Here is a 13,143-nt window from a genome sequence, read left to right as displayed (position 1 = left end):
GGACATTGTTCCAGATACTTATGGAAATTTTCAAGGCAAAAAACATGAAGTTGGTGATGGGAAATTGTAGAAGATGGTGAGAGATTGTGACAGTTTAAAAAAAAGTAAAGCGTCATATTGGTTCTGTGAGAGTTTAAGCATATACTATAATGATATTTTTAAAATAGCGGCTATCCTTGTAATTTAAAAACCTGCCATCAAAATTGCACACGTGAATTTGTGGTTTGTACTCTTCAGATTTTTAAAAATTATTTCTTTAATGTAAATACTTTTGTTTCTAAATTTGTCCACAGTAGAAGTTAAGAAGAGTAAAAAATAAAGTTACTTTACCTGTTTATGCTTTTTCTATGTTTCTGTTTTCTCTTCTCTATTATTGGACATCAAGGTATCTTATTATCTTAAATACACTCTTAGATTTTTCTTGCTAAGGCAAGTTGCTGAGCGTGTGACTAGGCGTAACCCCGAGAAGGAAATTATGGCCAGTTTGTTTTTAATCAGGAAGTTTGTACTTTTTCCCTTAAAATATCACGGAAGTTAAATCTTTTTCATCATGAGGACAAATAATGTGACTTCGTAAAGCAATGGGTGTCTTAACTTCCTTTCCTTTTTATTGAGAAAAAAAGACACTAGGGGGAAAAGGGACATAAGCTGGTTTACAATGTCACTGTCATGCTTTAGCTCCAGCTTCTTTATGAACTGCAAAATTTACAACGTGACTTTCTTTCTCTGGCAATTATTAGGAACAGACTATTATAGCGCACATGGGCATTGACTCAGGAACTACTAATATTTTTGATGAAGTAGACAAGAGTGACTTTAAAAGTGACTTTGGTTCGGAATCTCCAGTAGGTTCAACCTTCAGATTCTTACTGACCGTGAACCGCTCCTCCCCACCTCTGCCCCACTGTCTCCTTCTTCCCCTGGCCCCGTGTACTGGAATGAACCACGCACTCGCGACGCGAATGTCACCCTCTCGCGTTCCCCCCGAGGCCTCAGTGGATCATCTCGTGCAGTTAGCTCGTCTCAGCTCATCCTCAGTTTGGGCCGCCTTGCCTCCTTTTGTACGTTCTCACACTCCCGTCCTCCTGGCTGACCGTGACCCCTTTGTTCATTTAGAGATCTTTATCTCAGGAACACATGAATGACGTTTCGTCAGGACAGCCCGTGTTGATTTGCTGAATGTGTGTTCAGCTTCTCAATAACAGCTTTCCTGGCTCTGGACTTGTTACACGTTCTTCTACTTTATCTCGGTATGATTACAACGTGTTCTTCCTCAGGGATCGCCGTGTGTAACTAAACTAATAACTCTTTATGAAAACACACGTTGGTTGGGGTACAGACTAAAACCTTTAGATCTGTCGTTCACGAGCTTTACTAGTGAATTATTTCTGTGTAAATGTTTTTCTAGGAAATGTAGCCCTATGAGGAAAACACTTACCTGTAAGTCTGATTTCGTCTCTGGTCCTCCAGGAAATGTAGCTGCGCACATTTCTTCCACGTGTGGCTGTCATTGTCTCATCTGCGGGATGGGGGATGAGGCTAATGATCTGAATGTGAAACTTGTGCCGATTAACACAGTTTATTATTTTGCTCGTTGGTTAAATAAGGAAAGGATATGGTGTGCGTGTCTTGTGGGTTTGAAGTTCTGTGTTCGGGTCTTGCTCTCTTTCATTTACAATCTCCAACATTTGTTTTACGCGACTTAGATTTTTTCTCCCATGCCTGGAGAGTCCTGTGAGAATGCTAACCCTTCCCTGGGCAGAAGAATGTCCGTTAACGGTGAGAAGCTGCTGAAGAGAGAAAAACCAAGGGAGTTAATTTTTCCATCTAATTATGACCTCCTACGACATCTGCAGTATGCAACCCATTTCCCCATACCTCTGGTAAGTCGCAGCTTGTCGGCTGGCAACCTGATTATTTCACTGCAGGGTCTCTGACCATTGATTATTCAGCTGCTTGCCTGAGTGCTACGTACGATAGCGGGTGAGTTTTTGCCTTCACTGCTTCTTTTGTTATTGATTCTCATCGTGTAGCTTATGTGCTCATGTAGTCCAGGTTAGTGGTGTGATACTACTACTGGCTGGCTAGATTTAGCAGAATTTTCTATGTTAATGTCCTTTTATTAAGAGCATCTGAGTCACTGCAAAGGATGTCTGAATGTGTTTTCCTACTTCGATTTGAAACTCATTTACTGAGTAGCTTCTGTGTGCACCGTATTGTGGTAGGTACTTTTGGTGTTATACAGATGAGTAAGAATTTGGGGGCACAGGAAAGATGAATAAGATAGGAGGGAGGCCAATGTGTATAAAATGACAAGCACCAAAATAAGTGCAGTAATTAAGTAAAAACCCAAGTGTCCACTGGAAGGAGAACCGTTTGACATTCCTGTGTCTCTTCCGCTCTCAAAGAATAAATATTGGAAGGGGGGAGAGCATCTGGTTGAGAAATCGGTTATGGCTTCATAGAAGAGGCTGTGTGTATGAGATGGACTTGGATTTTGACCCGTTGACTTTAAGAACTGGATAGCATAGGGAAAAGAGTTGCCAGGAAATTTAGCGTTTTGAGTCATAACAAGTGATATGCTTTATTCTGAAGGGAAACAAGATTAGTTTTTTTGACATTTGTAGTGAAAATGGGGCCAAGATTTGTAAATTTTTTTTTTTTTTTTAATTCTTAGGTTCACTATCTTTTTCCCTGGAATTTTATTTTAAGTGTAATTTCAGTGAGTCATTTTTTTCTTTTTTCATTAAAGACTATTATTATTATTATTTTAACAAGAAATGTAATTGTGAGGTACATATTATGTTACTTCCTGGAAATCTTTGAGGAGTTTTGATCTCTAGGCTAAATATTTTCTTAAATTTGTTTATTTTTTGGTTATTTTCGAACACTCTCCGAAATGACTTTCAAATATATTTTGAAATATATATATTTTTCTTGTTACAGTTGAGAACCCCTTGTTAATTTTTCTATGCCCGGGGCTGTATCAAAAGTAGCAACAGTTTTTTCTTCTTCATCACTGGCTGAATATATCAATCTTTTTCAGCTGCTCCCTGTAGGCATCACTCATTTTCCACATAGTGGAATAACGTCACAGTTTATTTAGGGCAGCTGAAAGAGTAGCCTGATATTTTAGAGACGTATCCTGAAGAATTCATGGCTGAACTATCATGATGTCCGTGATCTGTTTTAAAATAGTCAGAGTCAAAAAGACTCCATGCTGAAGTCTGGAGTTAATAGGAATGCACCGGCGTTAATTTCCTGGTCTGGACAAACATATCGTGGTATGTAAGGCATTAGCTTTAGGCCAAACTAGATGGAGAGTGTGTGGGACCTCCCTGTACCATCTTTATACCTTTTCTGTAAATTTTACATTATTCCAAAATAAAAAGTTTATTTAAAAAAAAAATGGACAGGGGAAATGAAGGAAAGGAAACATGGCAAAAAGTTGAAAATGGTTCAAATTGGTTGAGAGTTCTGTGCTCTGCTCTTGGGTGGGCAGCTCTCTGGACGTCTCCCTCGCCCGCGTGTGGGTGTGAGAGCAGGGGGCTGCCCAAGCATGGACTTCTGTCCTCTGTTGTTCGCGTCCCCTTTGGTGACACGGTGGTTCCCAGCGCTTGGCATTCTCAAGACTGTCCCCTTCCTTAGAGGAAAGAGCATAAGTGATGTGACCGTAAGCCTCGCGATGAGTTAACGACGTGATTCAGCTGTAATGCGCAGTCGTAAAAGAACTGCTAGAAGACTGACGCTGTAGGGCACAATTTTTTTTTTTTTTTTTTTTTTTTTTTGCGGTACGCGGGCCTCTCACTGTCGGGGCCTCTCCCATTGCGGAGCACAGGCTCCCGACGCGCAGGCGCAGCGGCCACGGCTCACGGGCCCAGCCGCTCCGCGGCACGTGGGATCCTCCCGGACCGGGGCGCGAACCCGCGTCCCCTGCATCGGCAGGCGGACTCTCGACCGCTGAGCCACCAGGGAAGCCCAGGGCACAATTTTTTACAGCCTTCTCTCACCAGTTGTCCAGAAGCTCCTTTCCTGTGAGGGAAATTTAGAATAAGCCATCAAAAACGGGGAAATGAAAGTACATATTCATAGAAGAGTGGCGTTAGGAATGCTGCAGTGAGTCTGGCTCTCTTCCTTCATAAAAGGGAAAACTCGACTAGACAGTCATGCATGTGAGGAGAGTATAAGAATATGATTAAAAACACAAAAAGTTGTTTTTTTCTCTTCCCCCTCCGTTGTCTCTCAAATGTGGCTCTAGCGAGTGAAGGCCAAAGAGAGAAGACTAAACGGGGATTGACTGACCGAAAGATTCAGGAAAGTAAGTTAGTTTCATACATGGTCGTATAGGAATGTCTTGATCTGCTCGTCAGTAAAAACACGTTCTTAGATTGCCAGCAAGCGCAGGTTCTAGGGTCCGGGCGTTCTCCCAGCCTGTACCACGGGTGAGTCACTGAGACCCTGTCCCTGTTAGAGATGTGACGCTGACTGGGGTTCCTGTCGTTAGCTCTGGCCGGCTGGAGTTTGTCCAGTACCTACCATGTTATAGGTGTAAGGGGCACTTTTCCGTGCATTTTCTCCTCTGCTGTCCTCTTCAAACTCAGAGAATGTCTTGTAAAATTGTGGATAGCAGTTGTCTTTAGGGTTCAAGCTTCAGAGAACGGTTCTCAGTGCAGAGCTAAAAAAATGAGTCTGGAATCAAACTTGTTTTGTTAGCTTCCAGGAACACCATTTCTTTCTTCCTTTCTTTCTTCCTTCCTCCCTCCCTCCGTTCCTTCCTTCCTTTCTCCCCCCGCCCCCCCAATCCTTTGAGAAAATTTATTTATTTTTATTGAGGTAATGAGGATTGATAACATTATTATGTTTCACGTGTACAGCGTTATATGTCTACTTCTATATCCACTACAGCCGCGGTCCCGAACCTCTCTGGCACCGGGGGCCGGTTTCCTGGAAGACAGTTTTGCCACGGATGCGGTGGGGGGAACTGCTCAGGCGCTAACGTGAGCAATGGGGAGGCCGCGCCTGAGGCTCCGCTCGCCGGCCCGCCCCTCACCTCACCTCCTGCTGTGCGGCCCGGTTCCCCGACAGGCTGGGGACCCCTCCCTCACAGAGCGCTCACCCCCCAAAGTTTAGTTTCCCTCTGTCACCACACGGTTGATGCTCTTTGCCCACTTCCTCCCCCTCCCCAGTCCTTCCCCTCTGCTAACCACCACTCTGTCCTCTGTGTCTACGCGTTTGTTTTTGTTTGCGGAATACCATTTCTTAACCATGGCAGCTAATGCAAATGCATTACCAGTCGTTTTACCGTGGGCTTTTATAACTGAAACAGAAAAAAGATACAAAGCCTCAGGTATTCTTGTCTAAACTTCTCAGCCTTCTTTTCCCTCAGTAAGTGTTTTACTTATTACCATCTGTTGAATCCTTTCTGCATTACTGGCATGTGGGAGAATTTGAGCAATGGGTTGTGACCCTGAGAGTAGAGTCACCCATTCTTTAAACTGCCGGTCCTACATGGGCTCAGACTCATCTTCAGGATCTGGCTGGCGCCCATCAGCCCAGCACGTGCTGCATGTCTAACAGGGCCTTGCCGCGTGGTGTCGGCCTGTCTGTTTGAAGACCGCGTGACCGGTGCTCTTGTTCCATACCTTTGATGTGAGTTCCAAAACAGTAGTCTTAGCAGTTAGTATAATTTATCATCCCCCCTTGAAAGTGTTATGGGGTCTATTTCATATAGCTACAAAATAATACTAACAAATCACTGGATTTGTCATTACTAACAGTAGAAAATCTTTATTTTTATAGCCTACAGGTAGAATATAAGGATATATAGTACATTAAAAACTCTCCATGTATTTCCAAGCCTTTTTAAATTAAGCTTAAAAAAAAGCTTAAAAGAATTTTAAGCTATTCTGGTAGGAAACAATTAGCTATTAAAAATTGGAGTAGTGGGCTTCCCTGGTGGCGCGGTGGTTGAGAGTCCGCCTGCCGATGCAGGGGACGCGGGTTCGTGCCCCGGTCCGGGAGGATCCCACGTGCCGCGGAGCGGCTGGGCCCGTGAGCCGTGGCCGCTGAGCCTGCGCGTCCGGAGCCTGTGCTCCGCAACGGGAGAGGCCTCAGCGGTGAGAGGCCCGTGTACTGGGGGAAAAAAAAAAAAAAAAATTGGAGTTGTGAGCTAAAAGGTTACCATTTTTGAAGTGATGGATTAAAACAATTTCAGGCACAGCACAGGTGGTTTCATGTAAAAAATCAGCTGGCTTTTTTTTTTTTTTTAAGCGATCTAAAAGACTTTAAATTGTGTTGCTGAAGGGCTTTCTGGAAACTTACATGGAGATTATTTTGCATATTTCTATCAGGAAGTCAGTTCCAGGCCTTTAAATGAATACCTCATGAATACTTCAGTCTGTGTCATAGAGCTCATTTAGATTTCAAGGATATTGCAGGGTTTATGTTGGTGCAACAGGACGTTTTAGTTTTTTGTACGAAAGTTTGGGTTAAGGAGCATCAACAACCACAAGAGTACGGCTTGGCTTGCATTTAGAAACAGGGTTTCTCAGTGAACCAAGCCACATTAGCTAGCTGCCTGTGTTTTTACTTATGGAGGTTCTTCTTTCCCTCCTTCCCAGCAGTTTTGTACACTCAGTTGTCCAGCAAGGCAGGAAAAGATAGCATGAGAAAATCCCATATTTTATGCATTGTTTTCACAGCTTGATTTTTCTTTCTGAGCCTTGGTCTCCTTACGTGAAGCAAACGTCTCCGTGACCTTTAAGCGGAAAGCTTTTGAGAGATGATAGTAGAGGATCGGATCAAAACACAGGTTGGACACAGCCAGCAGCAGTGTGGCCTCTTTGGCTTTGAAAAGTGAAATCCTGGTGGAGCAGTCAGATATGACCTCTGTCTGGCTGAGGGTGTATGGGATTCGGACAATGTGATAAGGAACGAAACATATGATGTAGCCTGTAGTCACCAAAAGTATGTTGATGAGAGCTCTTTTCACATTTGGATAATTTTCATTATCTTTGTTTCTGTAGAGCTGTCGAATTACAAGGCAGTTAGATATTAAGATGATGGCTGAGAAATTTAAGAATATGGCAACGCATATGAAATTTGTCAGCAAATGCCAGTTTCTTCCAAACTCCTTTTTGAATTCCACGCAACCCACGTTGGGTTTTTCCTTCATGTCTTTGATGGGAATTATCATGTTTGGCACCATTATAAGAAGGACCATTAACCATACAACAGTCGATATCATTTTGGCAAATCCAGGTTCTTGTATTCGATAAATCTTGCAGCTGTATGTCAACTGAAGACAGCGATCAATGCTAACAAATGCTAGGAAGATAATTGATAAGTACATATTAATGTAGATGAGGCAGGCTGTTACTTGGCAGTGGAATATCCTCAGCTTCCAGGGTGCCACGCCCAAGTCGACAGTGATTTTTACTGGTAATGCCAGAGTAAGCAGGAAATCGGCTGTAAGCAAATTAATTAAGTATATGCTTACACACCTGTGATTTGTGTTTTTCTGTATGAAAGCCCAGGCTGCAAAACAACTTCCAATAATTCCAACAAGGAAAACTAAATAAAAAAAATATGTGAATGGCTCCAGGTCTCTGTAAACTGGGCAGAAGGTAGAACTGTTGGTCATCCTTACTTTCCCTCAAGATGACACTGTCCCCTCCAAAAAAAAAAAAAAAAAAAATCCAAAGAATCTGTTAAAATAGAAAACAAAGGGGAGAGAAGGGAGGTTAATAATTCAAATTGGATATTATTTTCTTCAAACACAATTGCATTCACAGAACCACGGTCACAGTCTCTCTGCTTCTTAGAATTTTATTGGTGAACTTACTAGATTGTGTGGACTGGTGGGAACATCTTAGACTATGAGGAAGCCTGGGTTTTCCATGGTCTGATTTTATGATTTTGGGAAATTCCACGTAGGTTGCTTCTAGAAAGGATATTTTTGACTTCACACTTTTGCATTCTGATAGCTCTTTTGCTACCAGTTGCGTTGGAAGTTAGTTTGCAGAGGAGATAAGTGAACTGAAATTCTGAGAAAAAGAGAGAGGAAACAGAAAAGGTTTGGTTGTGGCTGAGGCTGAAGAGCTCTCAATGAGGCTTCCTGGCTTTCTGTTTTCATAGATTGACAGAGCTCTTCACGCTAGAGGAACCTAGGCGGAGAGGGGAGGTGAGGAAGGACAGAAAATTGTACTAAAATCTAAAAGATTCTATCTAAAAAGTAGGCCTTTTATTGTGTAACCCACTGGAACGTTTTCACAATGAGAATTTCATTTCGTTTTTCTTTTTTGGGCAGAAGAAGTTGTAGGATTAGAATCTGGTCTTGCCTTGTTGCGCTAGATTTGTGATGGTACAGACCTGTGCTATCCAGTTTGGTAGGCTGCAGCCACCTGTGACCATTCATTAAGCCCTTGAAATGTGACCAGTCCAAATTGATGTGTACTATTTTATGAAAATAGTACAACAGTTAGTAAAATATGTCATTAATTTTTATATTGAGCACATCCTGAAATGACATTTTTGATATATTAGGTTAAATATATTATTTAAATGAATTTAGCCTGTTTCTTTTTGCTTTTTTAAGTGTAGCTGTGAGATAATTTTAAAGTACCTTTGTGGTTTGCTTTATATTTCTCTTGAACGGTGCGTGTATAGGTTTCCATGTCAGTGTTGGTGAGAAGTTTGACTAAGAACGTATTTTAAAGGCTTCTAGGGCAAGGATGTATGATCATTGGTTACACAGTTCTCAAGGAGAAGCTCAGTTATATATGTAGATGTTTGAAAACATCTAACTTTAACACTTGAGAGTTTTTTTTTTTTTTTTTTTTCCTTCTTCTTCTTCTTTCATTGTGGGTTTTTCAGCACTCAGGGCTAGAAGTTTAAGACCTGCCCTGAGATCCATTGTGAGTATCGCTGATAGTGACAAAATCTTGTCACGTTCCCTTCAAATCTGGAACACTGGGTGATTTATAGTGCAAGTTAAAAGAAAATGGGTATCATTTATTCCCTTTGACCTGGTCTAGTCAAACTCATGCTCTTTGGGCCACAGGTATTCTTCCTGGTGCTACTTCCTGATAAACACCCTCCTCATGCATCTTAAACACTTTTCTTCCTTTGTTTTAATAATCAGAAGATCGCTTTTGTGTTTTAGCAAGAAACAATTGATAATGTGGCTTGTCAAAACAGCAGATAGTAAGGATAGTGGCTATGAAGGCCAAACAAGCCCATTCTCTGAAACGTCCTTTTAAAAAACAAACAAGAACTTCAGAAGCCTTTCTGAATCTTAATTCTCCTAATTATTTAGTGATCCATTGTGTACCTCTTGGGGTGAAACAGTATGCAGGTGGATGGATACGGCAGATGTACATAGAACTTTCTAAGTTAAAGTGACATTTAAAGGGTATACGTCCTTCGCCTTTCCCTACCTGAGACAGGACTCGAGGGTCCATGAATGATGTCATTCTGTACTAAACTCAGTGAAAGTAATGAAGCAGGCACTTTGCGTCTGGCACCGTGCCGAGTACTTTACATGTACTTATTTAACCTTTCATTATTTCTATCACGTGTGTGTTATTATCCGTGTCTAGCAGATTAGAAAACTGAGGCACCACGAGGCTAACACTCAAGGTCATATAGCTGGTAAGTTATAGAGCCGGGAGCCCCATCCAGACAGTCTGATTTCAGAAGCCATGTTCAAAATCACTTCGAAACTTTGTCTCAGTAATAATAGCAGTAATAATGATGGTGATTATTATTATTATTTGGAGTAATAATTTTAAAATTCTTTTCCCATATAGGTCACGACAGAGCACTGAGTAGAGTGCCCTGTGCTATACAGTAGGTTCGTATTAGATATCTATTTTATATATAGTAGTGTGTATATGTCAATCCCAATCTCCAAATTTATCTCTCCCCTTCCCCCTTGGTAACTGTAAGTTTGTTTTCTACATCTGTGACTCTATTTCTGTTTTGTAAATAGGTTTCATTTGTACCTTTTTTTTTTTTTTTTTTTTAGATTCCACATACAAGCGATATCATATGATACTTGTCTTTCTTGTTATTATTATTATAGTAGCAGACCTTTACTAAGCGCTTACTATTGGGAGGAACTATAGTCTAAGCAATTTTCATGTAAAAGAGCAGATTTTCAAGTATTCATTCTTTTTCCTAAATACTACTAAAAGATGTTTAGGCTCCATGTGTTTTGATGTTTCATTTTACAGTACATATATTTAAAAACCAAACCTAGCTTCTATCTTTTAAGCCTAAACCTCCTTTACTTTCAAAATTCCTGTGACCTAGTCCCTCCGTATCATCCGCTCTCCCTTCCTCCCAACTCTCTGCTTTAGGTTGCTGGGATCTCTACTGTTCTGGGAGCTCCTCCTTCCTTCCTTGGTACTTTTCGTTGTGATACAATTGGGGGATCGTAGGCTTCTAAGGATGGAGGGAACCTTTATTAATAGCCTCTGGTCCAACCTCCAGATTTGAGGAGACCGAGGTCTGGCACTGGGGTGTTGGTCACAGTTTCCCAGCTCGTTAGAGCAGGCTAGGATCCGGCCTTGTGGATCATTCCCTAGACTCTCTGCCTTTATTCTTCTCAGCTCCAATCCTGCCTGTCCTAAATGCCTGAAGGAAGCTCTTCAGGTCTGAAGTCTGCTCTAGGCTTTCCTGAACTCCTTATGACTTGACTTTTAATAGTAACCATTTATTTAGTACCTGGGCGTTCTAAACGTCCTTTTTGTTCCCTGGGTCAGAAGCTAGTGTTGGTGTAGATGGACCCTCATCTCCCACCTTTGCTCACTGTTCCTTTACAAAGGGCTAGGATTTTGGCCTGTGCTCTTGTATGGCAAATGCTACATTATAAGAGTAACATATTGGGTGTTTCTCTGAGTGCCCCCTTTGCTCATACAATTATAAAGTCTCACTTTATAGATGAGTATGTGGTAAAGAGAAGGATTAGAGAATAATTTGTTTTGGTCAGTTAGCATACTGTATAACTGGAACTGACCATAGATACCGCTCATGGGTAATTTATTTAAAAATAATCACAGTGTAACTGTTCATTCCATAATGCTTGAGAGTCATGCAGTGCCTCGCCGTTGCTTTTCTTGAACCTCAGCCTAGATTTCAATGAAACACAAATCTCTTCACTTAAAAATTTTGGTCTCCTCAAGTAGAGGTTACACTGTACTATAATAACATTCTGTGTTTTCTATCATGAATTTGAAAACTAAGTGCTTGTTGAGTATTTTTTCAACCAGTTATATTAGCCTGTGGAACTCTGAGGTACCCAGATGTATTCCAGCAAAATCAAGAAAAGATTTCAAGTGTCTCCTTTGTTTGAGAGGGCCCATTGCTTAGAAACTCATTAGATACTCATTAGATATTTTTTTTTACGGAAGTCACAATGGAATTTTCTTGAAATTACCTATCGTGATGTTTGTAGAGACCTGTTGTGCCCTGTCGTGAAGACCTACAACAATGGCCTTTATCCATCCAGTTATGAAATCGAGTTACTGAATAGTTAAGCTTACCTATAAGGAAGCAGTATTCAGTCTCGTCTGAATTAAGCTGTCTTTCTGAAAGGGATGGATGAGGTCATCAGGGAGAAGAAAATGACAGCGTAGTTCACAGTGAGAATCTATTTGGAGTTTAATAACTGGTGCCTTCTTGCACAGCAACCTTATTCCATGCTGGCATTTTCAACTTACATGGTTTAAGCACTGAAAAGCATAGATTTCCCTTCCATGGAAAGACATTTGGATATATTAAGTATTTAAAAAGACATACCTGAGGGTATATTCTCTGAGCCTCGGTGCGCCTTGTTCCCAGTCTTCAGAGAAGCACGAGCTGTTTGGCTACAGCAGTAGCAGCCTCATTGCAGGACTGCCGGCTGCACTAAAAATTTCCTTTCCTTTTTATGTGGTTTTAAAATGCTGCATATTGACGTAGATGAAACTGTGGTTTGCACATAGCTTAACTGTATGAAAGCCTCTTCAAGTCCTTTTCAATTTTGTGTAAGCTTTCTTAAACAATTCAGATTCGTCTCTTCTTTTAGAGGGAAGATTTTTTTATTCGTCTGTTGTAATACCTAGGTGTGTTTTTTTGTTTGTTTTGAAAACACCCAAGATGTGTATTTTGTCATAATGATTTTAAAGAATGTCAAATTTTTGTGCCTTGAATGGTGTTAGTAGTTAAAGATATTAGGTGTTTAAGCAAAATTTCTTTAGTATACATACTGATAACTCATCAGTCTTTCAGAGTTATAATTTTAAAAATTTTTGCAGTTTGGATCCTGCTGAGACATCTATTAACAAACAAAAAAGATGTGGTCAAGCGCATGTTGTTAAATCTGGGAAGAGAAGAGGAAAATCATTATGTAGAGAGATTAATCACTGTTAACGTTTTTGGTACATACGTTTTAAAATTTTTCTATGTGTATACCCACTTAAAAGTGTTATTATGTTGTGCATACTGTTTTATAGTTTGTGATCTTTTTATTCAAAAAGATATTGGATCTGTTTTTCTCAGTTATGAGAGTAAACCTGGGGTGTGCATTTGTCAGTTTGGCCCCAACAGGCATGAGGAATTGAGACAGGTATTTAGTAATGAATAGATTCTATGAAAAGGGACGCTCCAGTGTACATCTGAATGGTTTGGGTAAAGGTTCATTCTTCCTGTGGGGGTGTGGGCGTGCCGGTCCAAAGGCTATTTGTTAAGTGCAAAGCCATTGCCTGATCACTTAGGGTCTGGGTTTTTCCATTGCTTCATTGTCTTGGAGGGTACTTTGGTTTCATCTCTTTTTCTCTTAATAATTCTTAGTTTTCCAAATAATAAAAAAGTCAGAAGAAACCTCTCTAGAATCTAAAATGCCTCCCTTTTGGTATTCACTTTGCTAAGGAAAAATCTCTCAAAAGACTAAATGAGGACTGTCAAGCTGGAGGGAATTTAAGGAGGATCTAGGGCACTTTTGAGAACAATAATGTGTTAAGACGCTAATGATGACAGTGTCCATTTGTTTCTGATACTCCGGTGTTCCTTCGAATTCAGGTAGTTACTGTATTATTACTGTATTTTGCAAAAGAATAACTTTACATATATTCACTCAAAAATTGGAGGAAAAACCCCAAA

General features: G+C 40.7%; 2 protein-coding genes across 13 annotated transcripts in view; one reads left to right on the top strand and one right to left on the bottom strand.

Moving 5' to 3' along the window:
- MED12L (mediator complex subunit 12L) overlaps positions 1-13,143 on the top strand; it is a 324,289-nt gene that overhangs the window by 96,611 nt on the left and 214,535 nt on the right. For all 12 annotated transcript variants that reach the window (XM_067033573.1, XM_067033579.1, XM_067033576.1 and 9 more), the window contains one exon: positions 1,707-1,883. In XM_067033573.1, the coding sequence (XP_066889674.1) occupies positions 1,707-1,883 (177 nt within the window). The remainder of the gene's footprint in view (positions 1-1,706; positions 1,884-13,143) is intronic.
- On the bottom strand, positions 6,367-7,642 carry GPR171 (G protein-coupled receptor 171). Its single transcript, XM_059064222.2, has one exon. It carries the CDS (start codon positions 7,640-7,642, stop codon positions 6,683-6,685), a length of 960 nt encoding a protein of 319 aa, XP_058920205.1. The 3' UTR covers positions 6,367-6,682.

Source organism: Kogia breviceps, chromosome 5 (assembly GCF_026419965.1).
Source record: "Kogia breviceps isolate mKogBre1 chromosome 5, mKogBre1 haplotype 1, whole genome shotgun sequence".
Lineage (NCBI taxonomy): Eukaryota > Metazoa > Chordata > Mammalia > Artiodactyla > Physeteridae > Kogia > Kogia breviceps.
Note: the sequence above shows the minus strand (reverse complement) of the source record. Positions and strands in the feature narration are given on the sequence as shown.